The sequence below is a fragment of the Lynx canadensis genome, chromosome B1 (genome assembly GCF_007474595.2).
Source record: "Lynx canadensis isolate LIC74 chromosome B1, mLynCan4.pri.v2, whole genome shotgun sequence".
In the NCBI taxonomy this organism is placed as follows: Eukaryota; Metazoa; Chordata; class Mammalia; order Carnivora; family Felidae; genus Lynx; species Lynx canadensis.
In genome coordinates this window covers 173,605,803-173,628,767 of record NC_044306.2, presented here as the reverse complement: position 1 = coordinate 173,628,767, position 22,965 = coordinate 173,605,803, and the positions used below count along the sequence as shown (strand labels likewise).

At 36.5% G+C, this 22,965-nt stretch overlaps 1 protein-coding gene across 6 annotated transcripts in view; it reads right to left on the bottom strand.

The window, feature by feature from the left end:
• The window catches only part of TMEM156 (transmembrane protein 156), a 51,916-nt gene extending 29,181 nt beyond the window's left edge, over window positions 1-22,735 (bottom strand). For all 6 annotated transcript variants that reach the window (XM_030314035.1, XM_030314037.1, XM_030314036.1 and 3 more), the window contains exon 1: window positions 22,571-22,735. In XM_030314035.1, coding sequence (XP_030169895.1) covers window positions 22,571-22,658 — 88 coding nt within the window. In that variant the 5' untranslated portion in view covers window positions 22,659-22,735. The remainder of the gene's footprint in view (window positions 1-22,570) is intronic.
• Between the last annotated feature and the right edge of the window lie 230 nt (window positions 22,736-22,965).

Genomic DNA, 22,965 nt, shown 5'->3' with positions numbered 1-22,965 from the left:
CAGTAAACATTTGGGTTCTTTCTATTTTTATTGTTATGAATAATGCTGCTATGAACTATAGCCCTCATACATTGCCAGTGGGAACATAAAATAGTGCAACCACTTTGGAAAACAGATTTCCATCTTTTATATGTTAAATATATACTTTGTATATGACCCAATAATTCTACTCCTAGAAATTTACACAAGAGAAATAAAAATACCTATACATGAATTTTCATGGCAGCTTTTTTATTTGTAATAGCCATGAACTGGAAACAATCCAAAAGCCCAACAACTAGTGAATATATAAGCAATTCCTGGCATACCTTTATAATGGACTATATTATTCAGCAACAAAAAGCAAGAAAATACTGATCCAAACAACAACTTGTACACAATGAAACGCAAATACATTATGCCAAGGGAAAGAAGCCTGATACAAATGATTACATAGTTTATTATTCCATTTATATGAAATCTTAGGAAATGGAAAAATATATTGACCGTGGGAGAAGGGTTTTTCTGCAGAGGAGAAAGAGGGACCTTTGTGGGGTTTTAGAAAGTGTTATATCTTGATTGTGGTGGTAGTTACATTGGGGTGAACATTTGTGAAACCTCTAACTATACACTTACAATTAGAGCATTTTATTATATGTAAGTCTTATCTCAGTACATTTTATGTTTGAATAATGCTATTATGAACGTTGATGAACATATCTGCCAGTATAAAAATACACAAGTTTCTCTAGTATACATACTGAGTAAAATTGCTGGGTTTTCAGTATGTGTATCTTTGATTTTCCTAGAAAATGCCAAATTGTTATATGAAGTGATTGTACCAATTTATATTCTTTTGTGTGATGTATAAAGGTTCCCATTGACAATACATATTGGCCAAAGCCTTTCAAGTTTTGCCAATTCAGTGAGTATTAACTAGAATCTCACTATGTTTCAAAGTGTATTTTCTTGTTTTTTCTATTTTGACATATTTTTCTCTTAGATTGTTTTTCTTTTTCTTATTACTGTTTGGGAGTTCTTTAAAATTTCTATTTAAAATTTTAAGAAGGTCTTTAAATATTTTATCAAGGTAACTTCTCACAGATTATGCCTTATCAATTCATTTTCCTTATGATCTTTTAGATAAAAGAAGCTCTAAATTTGAATGCAGCAAATCTATCAATCGTTTCTTTACAATTTGTGCTTTGTGCCTTAAGAAATCCTTTTCCCTTAAAGTTAAAATGAACTTCTAAAAGTTTTAAAGTTTTGCCTTTACATTTTTGTTCTTAATCTATCTGGAATTGGGTACAGTGTGAAGTAGGAAGCCATGTTAATTTTTTCCACATGTGATAATCAATTGCATTAGCATTTATTGGGTAGACTATCTTTTCCTTGCTACCCATAAAGACACCTCTGACATATATCAAGTACCCATGGATATATGAGTGTGTTTCTGGGATCTCAATTTTGTTCCATTAATCCATTTTTCTATCTTGGCAAATTACACTGACTTAATTACTTTTGCTTCATAAAAAAGCTTTTATATCTGGTAGGAAAAGTCCACTCACCTTGTTCATTTGTTTTAAAAGTGTCTTAGCTATTCTTGGCCTTTTGCTCTTTACAATAAATTTTAGAATCAGCTTGTTAAGATCAGTGAGGAACCTAGCTGTGATTCTGACTTGAACCCTGAAATCCATTGGAAAAGAGAGATAAGATATTGAGTTCCTCCTGTCGCTTTTTTCTTCCTTCTTTCTCTACTTATCTGGGCTTTCTTTGATATCTTTCAATGATCTCTCTACATTATACCCCATATACCTTTTGTTAGATTTCCTCCTGGGTTCCTTACTTTTTGTTGTTAGGGCCAACAGTATCGTTTAAGGGTGTGTTTTAAGTTTGTTAGTGGCATATGGAAATACAATTGACTTTTGAACATCAATTTTATTTTTTGCCACTTATAAACTTCCTTATTAACTTTTATTTTGTATAAATCTTTTGGACTTTCTATGCAGATATGCTTACCAACTACAAATAAAAACAATCTTATTTATTGATTTCCAATCCTCATAACTTTTATTTCTTTTACTTATTGCACTACCAGGACAACATGAAGAATAGACATGTTGAGAGAGGGCATCTTGGCTTGTTCTTGATCTTAAAGAATACTTACATTTCATCACTGAGAATAATATTTCATATAATCATTTTTGGAGATCAGTTTAAGGAAGCTCTCTTCTATTCCTAGTTTGCTAATGGTTTTTCATTACAAGGGCTGTTGAATATAATTCAATGCTCATTCAAGAACTTTGAGATGATTGTGTGTTCTTTCTTCTTTAATCTGTTAATACAGTGAGTTACATTATTAGGTTTGCTAATGCTAACTCATCTTGTATTCCAGGTATAAATCTAATTTGATAATTTTACACACCTTTATACATGTTTGATCATTTTTATCCAATTAGATTCTTTTTTTAATTTTTTATTTATTTTTATTTATTTTTTTTAATATGAAATTTATTGTCAAATTGGTTTCCATACAACACGCAGTGCTCATCCTAACAGGTGCCCTCCTCAATGCCCATCACGCACCCTCCCTTCCTTCCCACCCCCCATCAACCCTCAGTTTGTTCTCAGTTTTTAACAGTCTCTTATGCTTTGGCTCCCTCCCTCTCTAACCTTTTTTTTTTCCCTTCCCCTCCCCATGGTCTTCTGTTAAGTATCTCACGATCCACATAAGAGTGAAAACATATGGTATCTGTCTTTCTCTGTATGACTTATTTCACTTAACATAACACTCTCCAGTTCAATCCACATTGCTACAAAAGGCCATATTTCATTCTTTCTCATTGCCATGTAGTATTCCATTGTGTATATAAAACACAATTTCTTTATCCATTCATCAGTTGATGGACATTTAGGCTCTTTCCATAATTTGGCTATTGTTGAAAGTGCTGCTATAAACATTGGGGTACAAGTGCCCCTATGCATCAGCATATCCATGCCCAAGGATATCCTTGGGTAAATTCCTAGCAGTTCTATTGCTGAGTCATAGGGTAGATCTATTTTTAATTTTTTGAGGAACCTCCACACTGCTTTCCAGAGCGGCTGCACCAGTTTGCATTCCCACCAACAGTGCAAGAGGCTTCCCGTTTCTCCACATCCTCACCAGCATCTATAGTCTCCTGATTTGTTCATTTCGGCCACTGACTGGCGTGAGGTGGTATCTGAGTGTGGTTTTGATTTGTATTTCCCTGATGAGGAGTAACGTTGAGCATCTTTTCATGTGCCTGTTGGCCATCCGGATGTCTTCTTTAGAGAAGTGTTTATTCATGTTTTCTGCCCATTTCTTCACTTGGTTATTTGTTTTTTGGGTATGGAGTTTGGCGAGCTCTTTATAGATTTTGGATACTAGCCCTTTGTCTGATATGTCATTTGCAAATATCTTTTCCCATTCTGTTGGTTGCCTTTTAGTTTTGTTGATTGGTTCCTTTGCAGTGCAGACGCTTTCTATCTTCATGAGGTCCCAATAGTTCCTTTTTGCTTTTAATTCCCTTGCCTGTGGGGATGTGTCAAGTAAGAAATTGCTGCGGCTGAAGTCAGAGAGGTTTTTTCCTTCTTTCTCCTCTAAGGTTTGATGGTTTCCTGTCTCACATTCAGGTCCTTTATCCATTTTGAGTTTATTTTTGTGAATGGTGTAAGAAAGCGGTCTAGTTTTGTTCTTCTGCATGTTGTTGTCCAGTTCTCCCAGCACCATTTGTTAAAGAGACTGTCTTTTTTCCATTGGATATTCTTTCCTGCTTTGTCAAAGATTAGTTGGCCATACATTTGTGGGTCCAATTCTGGAGTCTCTATTCTATTCCATTGGTCTATGTGTCTGTTTTTGTGCCAATACCATTCTGTCTTGATGATGACAGCTTGGTAGTAGAGGCTAAAGTCTGGGATTGTGATGCCTCCCGCTTTGGTTTTCTTCTTCAAAATTACTTTGGCTATTCGGGGCCTTTTGTGGTTCCATACAAATTTTAGGATTGTTTATTCTAGCTTCGAGAAGAATGCTGGTGCAATTTTGATGGGGATTGCATTGAATGTGTAGATAGCTTTGGGTAGTATTGACATTTTAACAATATTTATTCTTCCAATCCATGAGCATGGAATGTTTTTCCATTTCTTTTTATCTTCTTCAATTTGCTTCATAACTTTCTATAGTTTTCAGCATACAGATCTTTTACATCTTTGGTTAGATTTATTCTTAGGTATTTTATGCTTCTTGGTGCAATTGTGAATGGGATCAGTTTCTTTATTTGTCTTTCTGTAGCTTCATTAGTGTATAGGAATGCAACGGATTTCTGTACATTGACTTTGTATCCTGCAACTTTGCTGAATTCGTGTATCAATTCTAGCAGACTTTTGGTGGAGTCTATCGGGTTTTCCTTGTATAATATCATGTCATCTGCAAAAAGTGAAAGCTTGACTTCATCTTTGCCAATTTTGATGCCTTTGATTTCCTTTTGTTGTCTGATTGCTGATGCTAGCACTTCCAACACTATGTTAAACAACAGCAGTGAGAGTGGGCATCCCTGTCGTGTTCCTTATCTCAGGGGGAAAGCTCTCAGTTTTTCCCCATTGAGGATGATACTAGCTGTGGGCTTTTCATAAATGGCTTTTATGATGTTTAAGTATGTTCCTTCTATCCCGACTTTCTCAAGGGTTTTTATTAAGAAAGGATGCTGAATTTTGTCAAATGCTTTTTCCGCATCGATTGACAGGATCATGTGGTTCTTACATTTTCTTTTATTAATGTGATGTATCACGTTGATTGATTTGCGAATGTTGAACCAGCCCTGCATCCGAGGAATGAATCCCACTTGATCATGGTGAATACTTCTTTTTGTATGCCGTTGAATTTGATTTGCTAGTATCTTATTGAGAATTTTTGCATCCATATTCATCAGGGATATTGGCCTGTAGTTCTCTTTTTTTGCTGGGTCTCTGTCTGGTTTAGGAATCAAAGTAATACTGGCTTCATAGAATGAGTCTGGAAGTTTTCCTTCCCTTTCTATTTTTTGGAACAGCTTGAGAAGGATAGGTATTATCTCTGCTTTAAATGTCTGGTAGAATTCCCCAGGGAAGCCATCTGGTCCTGGACTCTTATTGTTGGGAGATTTTTGATAACTGATTCAATTTCTTTGCTGGTTATGGGTCTGTTCAAGTTTTCTATTTCTTCCTGTTTGAGTTTTTGAAATGTGTGGGTGCGTAGGAATTTGTCCATTTCTTCTAGGTTGTCCAGTTTGTTGGCATATAATTTTTCATAGTATTCCCTGATAATTGCTTGTATTTCTGAGGGATTGGTTGTAATAATTCCATTTTCATTCATGATTTTATCTATTTGGGTCATCTCCCTTTTCTTTTTGAGAAGCCTGGCTAGAGGTTTATCAATTTTGTTTATTTTTTCAAAAAACCAACTCTTGGTTTCATTGATCTGCTCTACAGGTTTTTTAGATTCTATATTGTTTATTTCTGCTCTGATCTTTATTATTTCTCTTTATCTGCTGGGTGGGGTGTCTTTGCTGTTGTGCTTCTATTTCCTTTAGGTGTGCTGTTAGATTTTGTATTTGGGATTTTTCTTGTTTCTTGAGATAGGCCTGGATTGCAATGTATTTTCCTCTCAGGACTGCCTTCGCTGCATCCCAAAGCGTTTGGATTGTTGTATTTTCATTTTCATTTGTTTCCATATATTTTTAAATTTCTTCTCTAATTGCCTGGTTGACCCATTCATTCTTTAGTAGGGTGTTCTTTTTTTTTTTTTTTTTTTTTAACGTTTTATTTATTTTTGAGACAGAGAGAGACAGAGCATGAACAGGGGAGGGTCAGCGAGAGGGAGACACAGAATCTGAAACAGGCTCCAGGCTCTGAGCTGTCAGCACAGAGCCTGACGCGGGGCTCAAACTCACGGACCGCGAGATCATGACCTGAGCCGAAGTCGGCCGCTTAACCGACTGAGCCACCCAGGCGCCCCAGTAGGGTGTTCTTTAACCTCCATGTTTTGGAGGTTTTCCAGACTTTTTCCTGTGGTTGATTTCAAGTTTAAAGCATTGCGGTCTGAAAGTGTGCATGGTATGATCTCAATTCTTGTATACTTATGAAGGGCTGTTTTGTGACCCAGTGTGTGATCTATCTTGGAGAATGTTCCATGTGCACTCGAGAAGAAAGCATATTCTGTTGTTTTGGGATGCAGAGTTCTAAATATATCTGTCAAGTCCATCTGATCCAATGTATCATTCAGGGCTCTTGTTTCTTTATTGATACTGTGTCTAGATGATCTTTCTATTGCTATAAGTGTAGTGTTAAAGTCCCCTGAAATTACCACATTCTTATCAATAAGGTTGCTTATGTATTTGGGGGCTCCCATATTTGGTGCATAGACATTTATAATTGTTAGCTCTTCCTGATGGATAGACCCTGTAATTATTATATAATGCCCTTCTTCATCTCTTGTTACAGCCCTTAATTTAAAGTCTAGTTTTTCTGAAATAAGTATGGCTACTCCAGCTTTCTTTTGACTTCCAGTAGCCTGATAGATACTTCTCTACCTCCTCACTTTCAATCTGAAGGTGTCCTCAGGTCTCAAATGAGTCTCTTGTAGACAGCAAATAGATGGGTCTTGTTTATTTATCCATTCTGATACCCTATGTCTTTTGGTTGGAGCATTTAGTCCATTTGCATTCAGTGTTATTATAGAAAGATATGGGTTTACAGTCATTGTGATGTCTGTAGGTTTCATGCTTGTAGTGATGTCTCTGGTACTTTGTGGTCCTTGCAACATTTCACTCACAGAATCCCCCTTAGGAGCGCTTGTAGGGCTGGTTTAATGGTGATGAATTCCTTCAGTTTTTGTTTGTTTGGGAAAACCTTTATCTCTCCTTCTATTCTGAATGACAGGCTTGCTGGATAAAGGATTCTCGGCTGCATATTTTTTCTGTTCATCACATTTAAGATTTCCTGCCATTCCTTTCTGGCCTGCCAAGTTTCAGTAGATAGGTCTGCCACTAGTCTTATGGGTCTCCCTTTATAAGTAAGAGCATGTTTATCCCTAGCTGCTTTTGGAATTTTCTCTTTATCCTTGTATTTTGCCAGTTTCAGAAGATGTGTCGTGCAGAAGATTGATTCAAGTTACATCTGAAGGGAGTTCTCTGTGCCTCTTGGATTTCAATGCCTGTTTCCTTTCCCAGATCAGGGAAGTTCTCAGCTATGATTTGTTCAAGTACACCTTCAGCCCCTTTCTCTCTCTCTTCCTCTTCTGGACTTCCTATTATACAGATATTGTTCCGTTTGATTGCATCACTTAGTTCTCTAATTCTCCCCTCATACTCCTGGATTTTTTATCTCTCTTTTTCTCAGCTTCCTCTTTTTCCATAATTTTATCTTCTAATTCACCTATTCTCTCCTATGCCTTTTCAATCCGAGCTGTGGTCATCTCCATTTTATTTTGCATCTCATTTATAGCACTTTTTAGCTCCTCATGACTATTTATTAGTCCCTTGATCTCTGTAGCAATAGATTCTCTGCTGTCCTCTATACTTTTTTTCAAGCCCAGTGGTTAATTTTATGACTATTATTCTAAATTCTTGTTCTGTTATATTGCTTAAGTTGGTTTTGATCAATTCATTAGCTGTCGCTACTTCCTGGAGTTTCTTTTGAGGAGAGTTCTTCTGTCTCGTCATTTTGGATAGTCCCTGGAGTGGGGCTGAACTGCAGGGCACTTCTCCTGTGCTGTCTGGAGTAACTTGTGTTGGTGGACGGGCCGCAGTCAGACCCGATGTCTGTCCCCAGCCCACTGCTGGGGCCACAGTCAGACTGGTGTGTACCTTATCTTCCCCTCTCCCAGGGGCAGGACTCACTGTGGAGTGGTGTGGCCCCTGTCCAGGCTACTTCCACACTGCCAGGCTTGTGGTGCTGCTTTGATGGGATCTGGCATATTAGCCGGGGGGGATCTGCAAGGTGCACAGGGGCAGGAGGGGCAGGCTCAGCTCGCTTTGCCATTGGTGGTCCCCTGTGGGAGGGACCCTGTGGCACCAGGAGGGAGGCAGACCCATCGGAGGGATGGATTCACAGAAGCACAGCATTGGGTGTTTTCGTGGTGCAAGAAAGTTCAGTGACAGGAACTGGTTCCCTTTGGGATTTAGGCTGGGGGACGGGAGAGGGAGATGGCACTTGAAAGCACCTTTGTTCCCCTGCCAAGCTGAGCTTTGTCTTCCCAGGCTCAACAATTCTCCCTCCTGGATTCCTCTCGCCCTCCCCGCTCTCCGAGAGCAGAGCTGTTGACTTTTAACATTCCAGATGTTAAGTCCCTCTGGCTGTCAGAACTCACGGAGTCCAGCCCCTCCACTTTTGCAAGCCAGACTCAGGGGCTCTGCCTTGCTGGGCAGGCTGCCCCTCCACTGCCCCAGCTCCCTCCCACCAGTCCGTGTAGCATGCACCACCTCTCTGCCGTTCCTACCCTCTTCCATGGGCCTCTTGTATACACTTGGCTCTGGAGAGTCCATTCTGCTAGTCTTCTGGTGGTTTTCTGGGTTATTTAGGCAGATGTGGGTGGAATCTAAGTGATCAGCAGGACAAGGTGAGCCCAGCACCGTTCTATGCGGCCATCTTCCCCTCTAGATTCTTTTTTTTAAGATTTAATTTTAGTAATCTCTACACCCAGTATGGGGCTTGAACTCACAACCCCAAGATCAAGAGTTGCATACTCTACTGACTGAGCCAGCCAGGTGCCCCTATCCAATTAGATTCTTAATGTTTTATTTCAAAATATTTTTTTTTAGGAGAGAGAGTGCAAATGGGGGACAGGGCAGAGGGAGAGAGACAGACAAACAGAGAATCTTAAGCAGGCTCCATGCTCAGCACAGAGCCTGACTGAGTCTCAATCCCAGGACCCTGGGATCATGACCCGAGTCAAAATCAAAAGTCAGATGCTCAACTGACTAAGCCACTCAGGTACCCCTTAATCAATGTTTATAAATGAGATTGGCCTGTAAGTTTTTCTTTTTTGTTCCATCATTGTTAAGTTTGGGTACCAAGATATATACTAGCCTTAAAAAATAAATTGGAAAATACTCCCCTGTTTCTATCTTCTGGAAATGTTTATTATAAAATTATTTTATCTATTCAACCTATTTCTTGAAAGTTTGGCAGAACATGCATGTAAAATTACCCAAATCTAGGGTTTCTTTTAGCAAATATTAACCCATTGGTTCAATTTCTTTAATTGTTGTACCACTCTTCAATTTTCCATTTCTTCCTAAGTAAGCTTGGGTAAGTTATATTTTTCTATAAATATGTCCTTAACATTTTAAATCTATTGACTTAAAGTTATTAATAGTAATCTCTTATTACATTTTAAATTTCTACTGTGTCCTTTTCCAATCCTAACATTACTGTTATTCAGTTTTAATAGACAGAAACAATAACCTGCCAAAAATGTCCACATCCTAATTCCCAGAACCTGTGAATATGTTACATTACATGCCAAAGAGAAATTAAGGCAGAAGATGGAATGAAGATAGCTGGTGCACTTATCTTAAAAAAGGGGGTTGGGGGGAATTATCCTAGATTATCCAAGGACCTAATATAATCACAAATATGGAAGGGAGAGGCAAAAGAGTGTGTCCGAATAGCACAATGTGACAAAGACTCAACAGGCCATTGCTGGCTTTGAAGATGGAAGTTAAGACACAAACCAAGGCATGCAGAAACCTTCCAGAAGCTGGAAAAGAAAAGAAAATGGATTCTCACCTACAGCCTCTGAAAGGGATGCTATTTTTGTACAGCATATTAGTTCTATCTTGTTTTTTCATTGACACACAAATCAGTGGTTATTTTTGTTGTATGCAGTTAACATTTTCAAGATTTATTTAGATAAACCCACGTGGTTATAATTATTGAGGGTCTTTCCCCTGTCATTTCTTGCATGTTTGACCTCCCTTCTAGGATTATATCTTTTCTTCTATAGTTAATTCTCTATAAATTCCTTCTCTGAAGATCTGCTGTTTACAAACTCTCTGCTTTTGTTCATCTGAAAATGTACATCTCACCAGTTCCAGATTGACATTAATTTTACCTCAGTACTTTGCAGAGCTTATTCCACTGCCTCTGAGTTTCATGGTTGCTTTCAAGAAATGAGCTACCTAATTTTCCTTTGAAGAAAATCAGTCTTTATCTCTGGCTATTTTTGATTTTTTTTTCATGTTCTAGAGAATTTTGTATTTATTCTGGTAGGGACTTGTTAGGTTTCCTGAATCTGAGGATGTATGTCTTTCTTCACTTTTGTAAAATTCTCAGCCACATCTCTTCAAACATAGTCGTTTCCCCATTCTGTCTCTTCTCTCCTTTGATAGCTTCATTAGAGATTTCTCCCTTTGTTCTCTATGTCTCTTAATCTGTATTTCATATTTGCTCTTTCTCTGACTCTCTGTGTTGTGTTCTCAGTAATTTCTTCAGATATATATTCCAATTCATTATTCAGTTGTGTCTGATCCATTTATTCTATTCCTTGTGTTTCTACTTCATCTTATTATAATTTCATAATTAGACTTTCAAGTTATTCTTTTTCCAATCTGCATGATATTTCAGTTTCAGGTATATAATATAGTGATTCATAAATCTGCCTGATTATTTTTAATAGTCTTGTTTTTTACTCATACTCATTTGATACCATTTTTTATTGAAACAAACTAAATATTTACTTTATATGATATATCTCATAACCCCAATATCTGAATTCCTTAAAGATCTGATTCTGCTATTTTTGTCTCTGTTGACTATTGTCTGTTCATGTGGGGTTTTTAAAGTTTACTTATTTATTTATTTTTAGTAATCTCTACACCCAACATGGGGCCTGAATTCATGACCCTGAGATCAAGGGTCACATGCTCCTCTGACTGAGCCAGCCAGGTGCCCATAAGCCTTCATGTGTTTTATGATTTTTGACAATAGCTCATGTTACTTAGAATTTTGTTTGGGAAATTATTTGAGATATGATTTGAAGATGTTTTCCTCCAGAAAGGATTGCTGTTTGCCTCTGCTTGGTATCTAATACCACATTATCTCAAAATCACTTTAAATTAAATTTCTTGGTGTGGTAAAAAAGGAATCCTTACATACTGCTGGAGTATAAATTAGTCTGTCCACTATGGAAAACAATATGGAGGATCCTCAAAAGATTAAAAATATATCATATCATTCAGCAGTTCCTCTTTTGGGTAGATACCCAAAGGAAATGAAAACAGGAGTTCACAGAGATATCTGCACACCCATACAGTATTATCACAGTATTATTCACAATAGCCAAGATATGGGAATAACTCAAGTGCCCATCAATGGGTGAATGAATAAAGAAAATGTGTTATATATACACAAGTGTAGTATTGTTCACCTATGAGAAAGGAGAATATCCTGCCATCTGTGACAAAATTGATGGACTTGAGTACATTATCCTAAGTAAAATAAGATTGACAGTTACTATATGATATCATTTATAAGTGAAATCTAAAAAACATCAAATGAGAGAGGGAAGATGGTGGCAGAGTTGGAGGACCAGGATCCTAGGCTCACCTTGTCCCGTGAACACAACTAGATAACTATCAAATCATCCTAATACTCCAGAAATCAACCTGAAGACTGACAGAACAAACTCCACAACCAAAGGGAGAGAAGAGTCCACATTGAAGAAGGTAAAAAGTGTGGAGCTATGGTTTAGGGGAGAAATGGATCACAGATACTGCAGAGAGGAGGGAGCCACGGTAATGGAGAAGGGCGAGAGAGAGAGACAGAGAGAGAGACAGAGAGGAGCACACAGGGGAATACACAAGGAGAACATTTCCCATAGCCATTGGCTTAGAAAATGAGAGGGGTTGTATTTTTTGAGATCTTACAACCAGTGGGGCTTGAAGTTTTGAGTTTTAAAGGTCAGTGGGCTAGGCCAGGATAGAGCCAAGAGGGGTCAGGGAGAGAAGGCAGGCAAACAGCCCAGGGGCAGACAGCATGGAAACAATAATCTGAAGAGAGCCTGGGGCACACAGCAGGGAGATTATTTGCTCTTCTCAGAGCATATACCTGAGAGGCAGCTTCGTGGAAATGCCTCTCAGGTAACAAAGGAACTGGTTGTCACCATTTCCCTCCCCACCCCTCAGCATAAACACAGAGCCACTTGCGGGAGGCAGCATAGCACTGACACTGGCTACCTAACTTGCTTACACCAAGTCCCCTGAGTTCAGACTAGACTACTCTTCTCAGTCAAGCTTGCCTCAGTCCCAGCATTGTGGGTCCCCTCCCCTAGAAGACCAGCAGAAACCTCTGCCCACACCACATCTGACCAGAGATTTCTGCATGGTCTCAGTTCTGATGGAAGTGGTATCAGGTCTCATTTCACAAGCAGACCAGAGAACACCTAGTTAATACTTGCCACATTCAGACCAAGAACCAAACACTGCCCACAGCAGGCAAAGAAAGCCTCTGCAAATGACTTACCTGAAGGATAGAGCAGCTAAAACAAAATAGCAGGACACACACAGCATACACCAAAGACACTCCCTGAAGCTCCAGGCCCTTGACACTACATGACCTCCTCATAAAGCCACTACTTTTAGAAGAAGGAAACATAACTGCCTTTTCTAACACAGAGAAGAAGGCAGAGACTTAGACAAAATGCCAAGATGGAGGAATTCATGCCAAATAAAAGAACAAGGTAAGGCCACAGCCAGAGATCTAAGTGAAACAGATATAAGTAACATGCCTGATGGAGAATTTAAAGCAACAATCATAAGTATACTCATTGGACTTGAGAAAAGAATAGAAGACATTAGTGAAATCCTTACCACAGAGATAAAAGAGTAAAGAAAGAATCAATCAGAGATAAAGAATGTAGCAAAAGAGATTAGAAACAGGCTTGATGCAATGAAGAGTAGGCTGAAGGAAGCAGAGGAATGAATTAATGACCTAGAAGACAAAGTAATGGAAAATAATGAAGGTGAACAAAAGAGAGAAAGAATTATGGAACATGAGAATACACTTAGGGAATTCAGTGACTCAATCAACCATAATAACATTCGTATTACAGGAGTCTCAAAAGAAGAAGAGAGAGAAAGGGGAGCAGAAAATTTATTTGAGAAAATAGCTGAAAACTTCCCTAATCTGGAGAAAGAAACAGACATCCAGATCCAGGAGGCACAGAGAACTCTCATCAAAATTAACAAAAGCAGGGCAACACCAAGACATAATTAAATTTGCAAAATATAGTGATAAAGAAAGACTCTTAAAAGCAGCCAGACAAAAGAAGTCCTTAACTTACAAGGGAAGACCCATAAGGCTAACTGGAGACTTCTCAGCAAAAACTTGGCAAGCCAGAAGGGAGTGACATGATATATTTCAAGTGCTGAATGGAAAAAAAATCTGCAGCCATGAGTGCTCTCTCCAGCAAGGCTATTATTCAGAAAGAAGGAGAGAGAAAGATTTTCCCAGATAAACAAAAACTAAAGAAGTTCATGACCACTAAACCAGTCCTGCAAGAAATATTAAAAGGGACTCTTTGGGAGAAAAAGACCAAAAGTGACAAATACTAGAAAGGGACAGAGAAAATTTCCAGAAACAACAACAAAACAAGTAATAAAATGGCAATACGTACATATCTATTAATAATTACTTTGAATATAAATGACTAAATGCTCCAACAAAAAGATATAGGGTGTCAGAATGGATTAAAAAAAATAAGATCTATCTATATGTTGCCTCCAAGAGTCACAGTTTAGACTTAAGATACCTGAAGATACCTGCAGATTGAAAGTAGAGGATGGAGAAACATTTATCATGCAAATGGATGTCAAAAAAAAAAAAAAGCCAAAGTAGCAATACTTACATCAGGCAAACTACACTTTAAAACAAAGACTGGAGGGGTGCCTGGGTGGCTCAGCTGGTTAAGTGCCCGACTCTTGAGATAGGCTCAGGTCATGATCTCTCAGTTTGTGAGACTGAGTCCTGCATTGGGCTGTGTACTGATAGCCTGCTTGGAATTCTCTATCTGCCCCTCTCATGCTCGTGCTCTCTCTTTCTCTCTCTCTCTTTCTCTCTCTCTCTCTCAAAATACATAAATAAACTTTAAAAAATAAAACGAAGACTGTAACAAAGATAAAGAAGGGGAGAATATCATAATAAAGCGGACAATCCACCAAGAAGATCTAACAGTTGTAAATATTTATGCACCCAACATGTAAGCATCCAAATATATAAAACAGTTGATAACAAACATAAAGGAACTAATCAATAATAATACAATAATGCTAGGGGACTTTAATAGCTCACTTACATCAATGGACAGATCATTTAAACATAAAATCAACAAGGAAACAATGGCTTTGAATGACACATTGGACCAGATGGACTTAACAGATATATTTAGAACATTTCATCCTAAAGCAGCAGAATACACATTCTTTCTAAGTGCACATGGGACATTCTCCAGAATAGGTCACATACTGGGCCACAAAACAGGCCTCAACAAATACAAAAAGATTGAAATCATACCATGCATCTTTTCTGACCATAACACTTTGAAACTAGAGGTCAACCACAAGAAAAAATCTGGGAAGACCACAAATACATGGAGGTTAAATAACATGCTACTAAACAATGCATGGGTCAACCAGGAAATCAAAGAAGAAATTTTTAAATACATGGAAACAAATGAAAATGAAAACACAGCAATCCAAAACCTTTGGGATGCAGTAAAAGCTGTTATAAGAGGAAAGTTTATACCAATACAGATCTAGTTCAAAAAGCAAAAAAACAAACAAACAAAAAACAACAACAACAAAACCCTCAAATAAACAACCTAACCCTACACCTAAAGGAGCTAGAAAAAGAACAACAAACAAAACCCAAAACCAGAAGAAGGAAGGAAGTAATAAAGATTAAGGCAGAAATAAATGGTGTAGAAACTAGAAAAACAGTAGAACAGATCAGTGAAACCAGGGGCTGATTCTTTGAAAAATTAATAAAATTGATAAACCTCAAGCCAGACTTATCAAAAAGAAAAGAGAAAGGACCCAAATAAATAAAGTCATAAATGAAAGAGGAGAAATAACAACCAACACCACAGAAATACAATTAGAATATTGTGAAAAACTATAGGCCAACCAATTGGACAACCTGGAAGAAATGGATAAATTCATACAAACATATAAACTACCAAAACTGAAATAGGAAGAAATAGAAAATGTGAATAGCCAAGAAATTGAATCAGTAATCAAAAAACTCCCAACAACAAAAAAAAGTTGGACCAGGACAAGATGGCTTCACAAGCAAATTCCACCAAATATTTAAAGAAGAGTTAATAGGGGTGCCTGGGTGGCTTAGTCAGTTAAGCATCCAATTTCAGCTCAGGTCATGATCTCTCAGTCTGTGGGTTCAAGCCCTGTGTCAGGCCCTGGGCTGAGAGCTCAGAGGCTGGAGCCTGCTTCAGATTCTGTGTCTCCCTCTTTCTCTCTCTGTCCTTCTCTCTCTCTCTCTCTCTCTCTCTCTCTCTCTCTCTCTCTCTCTTTCTCTCTCTCTCAAAAAAGTAAATAAACATTAAAAAAATAATTTTAAAGGAGAGTTAATATCTATTCTTCTCAAAGTATTCCAAAAAATAGAAATAGAAGGAAAACATCCAAATTCATTCTGAATCCAGCATTACCATGATACCAAAACCAGATAGAGACACCACACACACACACACACACACACACACACACACACACACACACAAAAGTACTACAGGCCAATATCTCTGATGAACACAGATGTAAACATCCTCAACAAAGTACTAGGGAACAATGTCACATGTCAAATTTATACAAAAAAAAAAAAAAAACAAAGATAAGACTTAATTCTTGGATTTGGCCTTTCACACCTTATAGGCAATGATCATTAATATCCAAGCTATGGCCAACTTGTGTTCACAAACTCTCAAGGGAAATTTTTTCCTTACTCTCTCCAGGGCCTAGGTAAAGGCAGACAAATTTCCTCATAGCCAAACAAGTTTTCCCTAGATTATTCCTTACTCCTTCACAGAGCATGTCACCTTTGGGGTCCCAGTCTTAAGCTCTGGCTTCTGTCTACCATGTATGACCCATGAAACAGACTCTAGGCTACTCAGGTGACCAATCTGTTTACTCTTGCTTACCAGTCTGGATTCATAATTTATAATCATTTTCCACCTTTGAGGAGTTTTCTTATTTTGTTAGTAGTTCAACTATATATTTTGTTGTTGTTCTTAATGTTTTAGTTTTTAATGTTTATCTCATATTTTTAGATATTTTGTGCCAAGAGTATTTTTCAAGGCTGAATGCAAGAATAGAAGTCTCAACTCTCTGTTGACCTTCAAAAATAAGTGAGAATGTACAGTAAAATCTTCATTGTTTGACAGACAAGAGCAGCTCCAGAAACTACTCTATGTCAAGTCATATTTTCCCAATACCTAGGCTATTTCTCTGTTAACGAGTTGTCAAGGAACTTTGGAAGAAGCATGGATTCTTTCAGACAATACATATTCTAAGTGTTATTGGTTCAGTGTATGAAATACAAACTGAAGAAAATAAGCAATTTTTACCACCAGAAACATAGCTAGTACAACCACTTTGGAGATGCATTTGGCAGTTTCTTATCAAATTAAATAATTGAGCTATTTTACTACTAGTTACCTGATAGAAATGAAAACATATTTTCATATGAAGAGTTGTACAAAAATGTTCATAGCAGCACATTTATAATGGCCAATAACTGGAAACAACCCAGTGGCATAAGGGACAAATGTGATATATTTGTATAATGGACTATTTAGCAATAAATAGAAAAGAGCTAGTGATGCACTTAATAACATGGGTGAATCTCAAAAACATTATGCTAAGCTAAAGAAGCTAGATCAAAAATAGATACTGTGTGATGATTCCGTCTATATAAAGTATAAGAAGGGATAAAACTAAACTATGGTGACACAGGTCAGAAAGTTGCCTTGGGAATAGGAGAAAATTTGACAGAAATGAGCAAAAGGAATCCTTCTGGGAGTGATGGAAATCTGTATTTTGTATGGGGTTGTAGTTACATAGTCACATATAATTGTCAAAATTTATAAAACCGAACACTTAAGATCTTTGTATTTTACTGTATGTAAATTGTGCTTTTAAAAAAATAGCCAAACTAAACAAAACACCTCCAATTGTTTCTAAATAGTTTTAATCAGGGGTGCCTGGGTGGCTCAGGCGTCCGACTTCAGCTCAGGTCATGATCGCTGTCAGGCTCTGTGCTGACAGCTCAGAGTCTGGAGCCTTCTTTGGCTTCTGTGTTTCCGTCTCTCTCTGCTCTTCCCCCCCCCAACACACTCTGTCTATCTCTAAGTAAATAAATAAACAAACAAACATTTAAAAAATTTTAAATAGATTTAATCATTATTGGATATTCTGTATCATAATTCAGCAATTTAAAAATATTAGCTAGTGTGCCTGGGTGGTTCAGTTGGTTAAATGTCCCACTCTTGATTTAAGCTCAGATCATAATCTCACAGTTCTGAGTTCAAGGCCAGACATCAGGCTCCTGCTGACAGTGCAGAGCCTGCTTGGGATTCTCTCTCTTCCTCTCTCTCTAAACTTCCCCTGTTCGCTCTCTCTCTCTCTCAAAATAAATAAATAAACTTAAAAAAAATACTAGCTGCCAGGAGAGAAAAAAAGCTAATGGCTTAGCTGCCTAATTACAGAGATATTAGTTAACATACTTTTTTTTTTCCTTTGGTTACAGGTCTGCCTCTTTAACAACTGGTATAGACTCAAAGAGTATCAATTTCAATAGCAAAAGTTCGAATAATTACATTTCCATTTTGGGTTCAGTAATTGAGGCTTCTCTAGTAATATTGAGTTGGAAAGGGTAAAAATACATCATGTTGCAAATGAATGATACATTGATGGTGTTAACCAGGTAAGGAACAGGGGAGTCTAGACAGGATATGGATTTATTCATAGAACATTTGGGAAAGACAATTTAAAATATTTCTTGGGGAAAAGGGGCAAAGTTTGGGGTTACTTTTAATTTATGGTAACAGTATGTGGAACAGTGGGAGATAAGAAAGATTGCTGACTTTACTTGTCAAAATAGGGAAGTAAATGCACATTATGAAACTCTCCATGGGAAAAAAAAATGGTAGGAAAATAACCTAGGGTAAACAGACACATAATCTTTTAAGTGAAAGATTCTGTGAAATAAATTTCATACATTGCACAACCTAAAAGTTCTAGGTGGGAAGTAAAATTTTGCTTCAAAAATACAAGAGGAGGATAATAGTGCCTGATCTGCCTAAATCAAAAGGTGGTTATGATGATCAGATAAGAAATGTTTCCTTCAAGAATGTTTCACTTTTATTTCCTTTACAGTATGAGTCAGAAAATTCACTCCATCAACAAATACTTGGTGAGTGCCTCTTAATGTGGCAGGTACTGTCCTAAGTGCTTAAAATATGACCTAAACAGACAAAAACCTCATTTTCATCAAGCTTATGCTCTATTTGGAGAAATCAGACAGCAAAAAGTACACACAATAAGTAAGTTATATAGGGTATGAGTGCTATGGAGAAAAGAAACAGCAGTATCAGTGTAAGATATATTACCGCATTATTATTTTAAAGAAAGTTGTTTTTTCTATAAAAACAAAAAAGGTGTACAGAAAGGGCATATACCAATGCAATGAGAACCTAATAGAAAGCATCCCAAGCAAGGGTTGCTGTATATAATCTAACAGAATAAAACCTGTTCTGCCAAAGCAGTGGAAAGCATTTTATTTAGCAGTGTCTATTTTTTTTTTTTTTTTTGCCAGCATCTAATGTCTACAATATATTTGTAAACATATTGGGTCAATCAGTAGCCATTTGCATTCCATAAAGATTCAGAAAATTCCATAAGAAATAAAATGTTACAACAAAGTAAATCTACCCATCTAGTTTTATTCCTTCTTTGTGAATATTTTCAGAATAGTCTCTCTTGAGAATGATGCTTTGCCACAAATGAGATGAAGTATTTAATGTGTCAGAATGAGTTATTACTTGTAAAAGTACTTGGTATAGTACCTGGTACATGTGTAAGTATTTATTACATTAAAAAAAATTTTTTTTAATAGTTGTTAGTCTATATCCCAGACCTTATTGGGGATTGTTGATTAACTTTTTAAGGAGCCAGTTGATGAGAGAAAAATTAAGTGCCCATTTTTAAGAACTAAGAACACTTTCAGGCAAATTAGTTGCAGTTACTCTTGATAACACTGTTCTTTATAATATAGACATAAGTGTTGTGTACATAGGGTTGAATACTTCAGGGTTTGTCCTAACTTTGTATACTTTGTAAGTTAAGTTCCTTTGTCCACTGTTTTCTTGCAGTTCACGGTCCATTATACTACCATTTCCATCAGAAAGTGTGAAATGCCAGGGAAAATGAAAGCTGGTAAACATAGTTTATGTCAGTTTGGCTCTTACAAGTAATCGAGGAAGTCAAATAGCTAAATAAAATTAGGTTTGAGGTGTTGTTATCTCTGCTATTCCTGTCTTGCATTGCCGTGAATTATCAGCAAGACATTTGTATGACTACAATTTCTGGCTTCAAGAACTTCTGAGATATTTATATGAGTACATTTTATTTGAAAATAATTGCTTCTCTTAGAGAGTGCTTCTGCAAGCAGGTAAGGAGAAATATTAGCTGATCATTAGAGCTCTGACAGTTATCTCTTTGCAACAAAAATGGAAGGAACATCCTCCCCAGACAGGCCTGGAAGCAACTTTTATGTTTCCATTGTACCTTTTTACATTGCTATTTCAGTAATTACAGTATTGTATTTAATTATTTACCAGTCAGGCCTCCCGCTAACTGAAAACTCCTTGAAGGAAGAGTTGCCTGTTGTTTTTGTAGCCCCGGGTTCCTGGTACAGGTAGACACTATTCATTCCAATTTCAGTATATGTGCTGCGGAAGCCAGCACAGGTAGGCAGTGTTCATGACCGGAGGAATAAATAAATAAAAGATCACTGAGATTGATATGGGTTAAGCAGGTCTCTCTCTCTTAAACACTGTAAGTCCAATAAAAGTTGGTTGGTGAAGTCTCCTGTTTGGGGCAACCCAGGCTCTCTTAATTGCAAGCATCTCTGAATCAAAATATATCCATTCCTTTTCTAACTCCACTATCTACATGCAATGTAAGTGTAGCAAATCATTACATTAACTACTGTATCTTAGTATAAGCTGTCTTTCAAATAAACTGAAAGTATTAAAATAGTTTCTCTTGCCAGTGCATGCTCAATGCAAACTCATTAAAAGTCCAAAACACCATTGAAGAAGTTCCTCTTCTTCAATAAAGTTAGACTAGATAGCTTATACTGTGTAATTATGATAATTGAATATTCTGAGTAATGATTATTCAGAGACTCAGACACATTCTTGATGAAAAATGATCAAACACAGTTCTCTATTTTTAACTTAGGCCTTCAGAGGGTTTATTATTTTGAAATCAAATCTATTAAACCTCATGAATACATTATTCCTCATTAAGATTCCTTCTGAATTCATTTGATGTGTTAACGACGTGGTATCAGTGAATAATTTATAAGTAAAAATCATTTTATAATATTTATCTTAGAAATTAAAGTGAATAGGATGTAAGAAAAAAATGGGGGAAAAAACCCACAAGTAACTGATAAGAAGAGTAGGACTATACAGGAGAATCTCAAGGTTAATTTTAGCACTTCATGAGCATCTAAAAATTTTTACCAGATATTTTATTTTATGAAATATGCCAGTTGACATGTCAACTCATTTCATAAGGCAACTATAACTGTGATTTAAAAATTACTGAAAAAAAATGAAATAATCATTTGCCTTTAGTTGAATCTGTATTAGGCTAGATAAAATGAAGCTATGTGACCTTGTTCCTGGTGATCCATAAACCATTATAAAATATAAAACGTGCACTATTGCATGTGTAAAATATTTTACTCAATCATCAACCTTTCATTTATGGTGGCTGTGTGCAAAATTCCTTCTACCACAAAATGACATCAGGATAAGATGACGGTTTTCAAACATTTTTGTTTGTTGGCCCCAAGGAAGGTCCCTTTGAAATAAAATTCCCAAATAAATCCATCCCCCTAAAGAGTCCAAGGAAATATCTGTGCTGTTCTTGGACCAGGAAAAGCGAAGTGGCTATTTTAAGTTTGCAGAGGCAATATAGGTAGTAGTGAGAGCTGATTGTAATTAGTTGTGAAAGTAAAAACACAAAAATCATTAATGGTTGATTACTGTCAAGACATCTGCCCAAGAAAGAAAAGCTTTTCACATGCTCTGGCAATCACCAGTTCTCATAATACAGTAACCAACAGTTAGCAAATAGTTTATGAAATCTTTTTTGAGGCTGATTACTTGGTTTTCGTTAGATGAACCTGATTTTTTGGAGATGTGAGGTCCATCTTCATGGCCTACCTTAGATAACTATCAAATCAGCTTACTATTTAAAAGGCTTAAAAGTTGAAATAAGTTATCTCCATTCCAATTCTAACTATTCTCTATATTTTCACTAAGTGGAATCAAGAATTAAAAATATATGTTATGATTGTTTAGTCTGAGCAACATAATGCCAGAAAACCAAGAAAATTTTGAAAAATTCAATCATTCACAAAATTGCACATAGTGTTTGTTTAGCAAAAATATTGTTATCTGGCCACTTAGTATCATGTGCATGCAATAGTAATCATGGCAGAATGTCATCAAATATAAGCTTTTCCCTGATTTTAAGCAAATTCATATAACTTTAATGATAGAATATAGTGTTTTCTTTTTACTTTTTCTTATTATTAAATGCTAGGGAGCACAACTATTTTCCGAACGCACATTTATATATATTTTAAATCTTTTACTGACATATAAAAATAGTTCAAATTTACATTTATTTATTTTCTTATCCTAGGTTCCAACAATAATATCACAAATCCCTGAAATATCCACAGAGGACATTTCGTTCCATTTTTTCTCTAGTTACAAATATACATACGCACACACCTGCTGAAATTTGCACCCATCTTATTTTAAATTCTCTTATTTTTCAAAAAGCAACAGTGAGTTATTTGTGTGAAATAGCTGTGGTAGAGGGAAATCAAACACCTTTAACATAACAAATATGACTCGCTTTGTGAAATAAGTCTAGAGTGTAAAAGCATACTTAAAACTGTTTTGAAGGAAACTACTTCAAAGAGCAAAATCATGTGAGATGAATGTAAACTCAATGTTTAAAATCTAGACTACACATTTTAAATATTTCTTTTCATTTTTTATTTCATTACGGTATGCCACAATAATTAAGTACTACAAATAAGGTTACTGTGCTATATAACAGTCAACTAAAATTACAATCTCATTTTCTTAACTTTTCAGACATAGAGCTTCAGCCCAGGCAGCGTGTATCCAAAGAGAGGATCTTTCCTTGCAACCGTTAGCTATCATAATTTTTTTTTAATTAGAAAAAGAAAAGATAAATTATAATTATGTACTCACCTTTTGGTGTCTTAAAATGTTCTGGCAAGATTAAAATGAATGCGATCACAATTGCCAAAAGTAATTTAAAGAAGGCTGTTTTTGTCATGTCTATTCACATGACACAGTGTGTTCCCCTCCAGTACATTGGTGGCATGTTTCTTCCTGCTTTGGGTTTCATCTCTGCAGTTCTTTAAGTTTATGCAAGCAACTTCATACTCACTTCCTTTTGTGTAAGACTAAAAAAAAAAAAAAAAAAAAAAAAAAGAGGGCTTGATTGCTTCTCAGGCTTTTGGCTAAGATCGATTGTAAAAAAAAGAGGCCTTGAACTGAGACTTTTTCATTTTGAGTCACTTTCCATTAAGAAGACTACTGTCTGATAGACACTTTCAAACTATCTTCCAAACAAGAAAGAT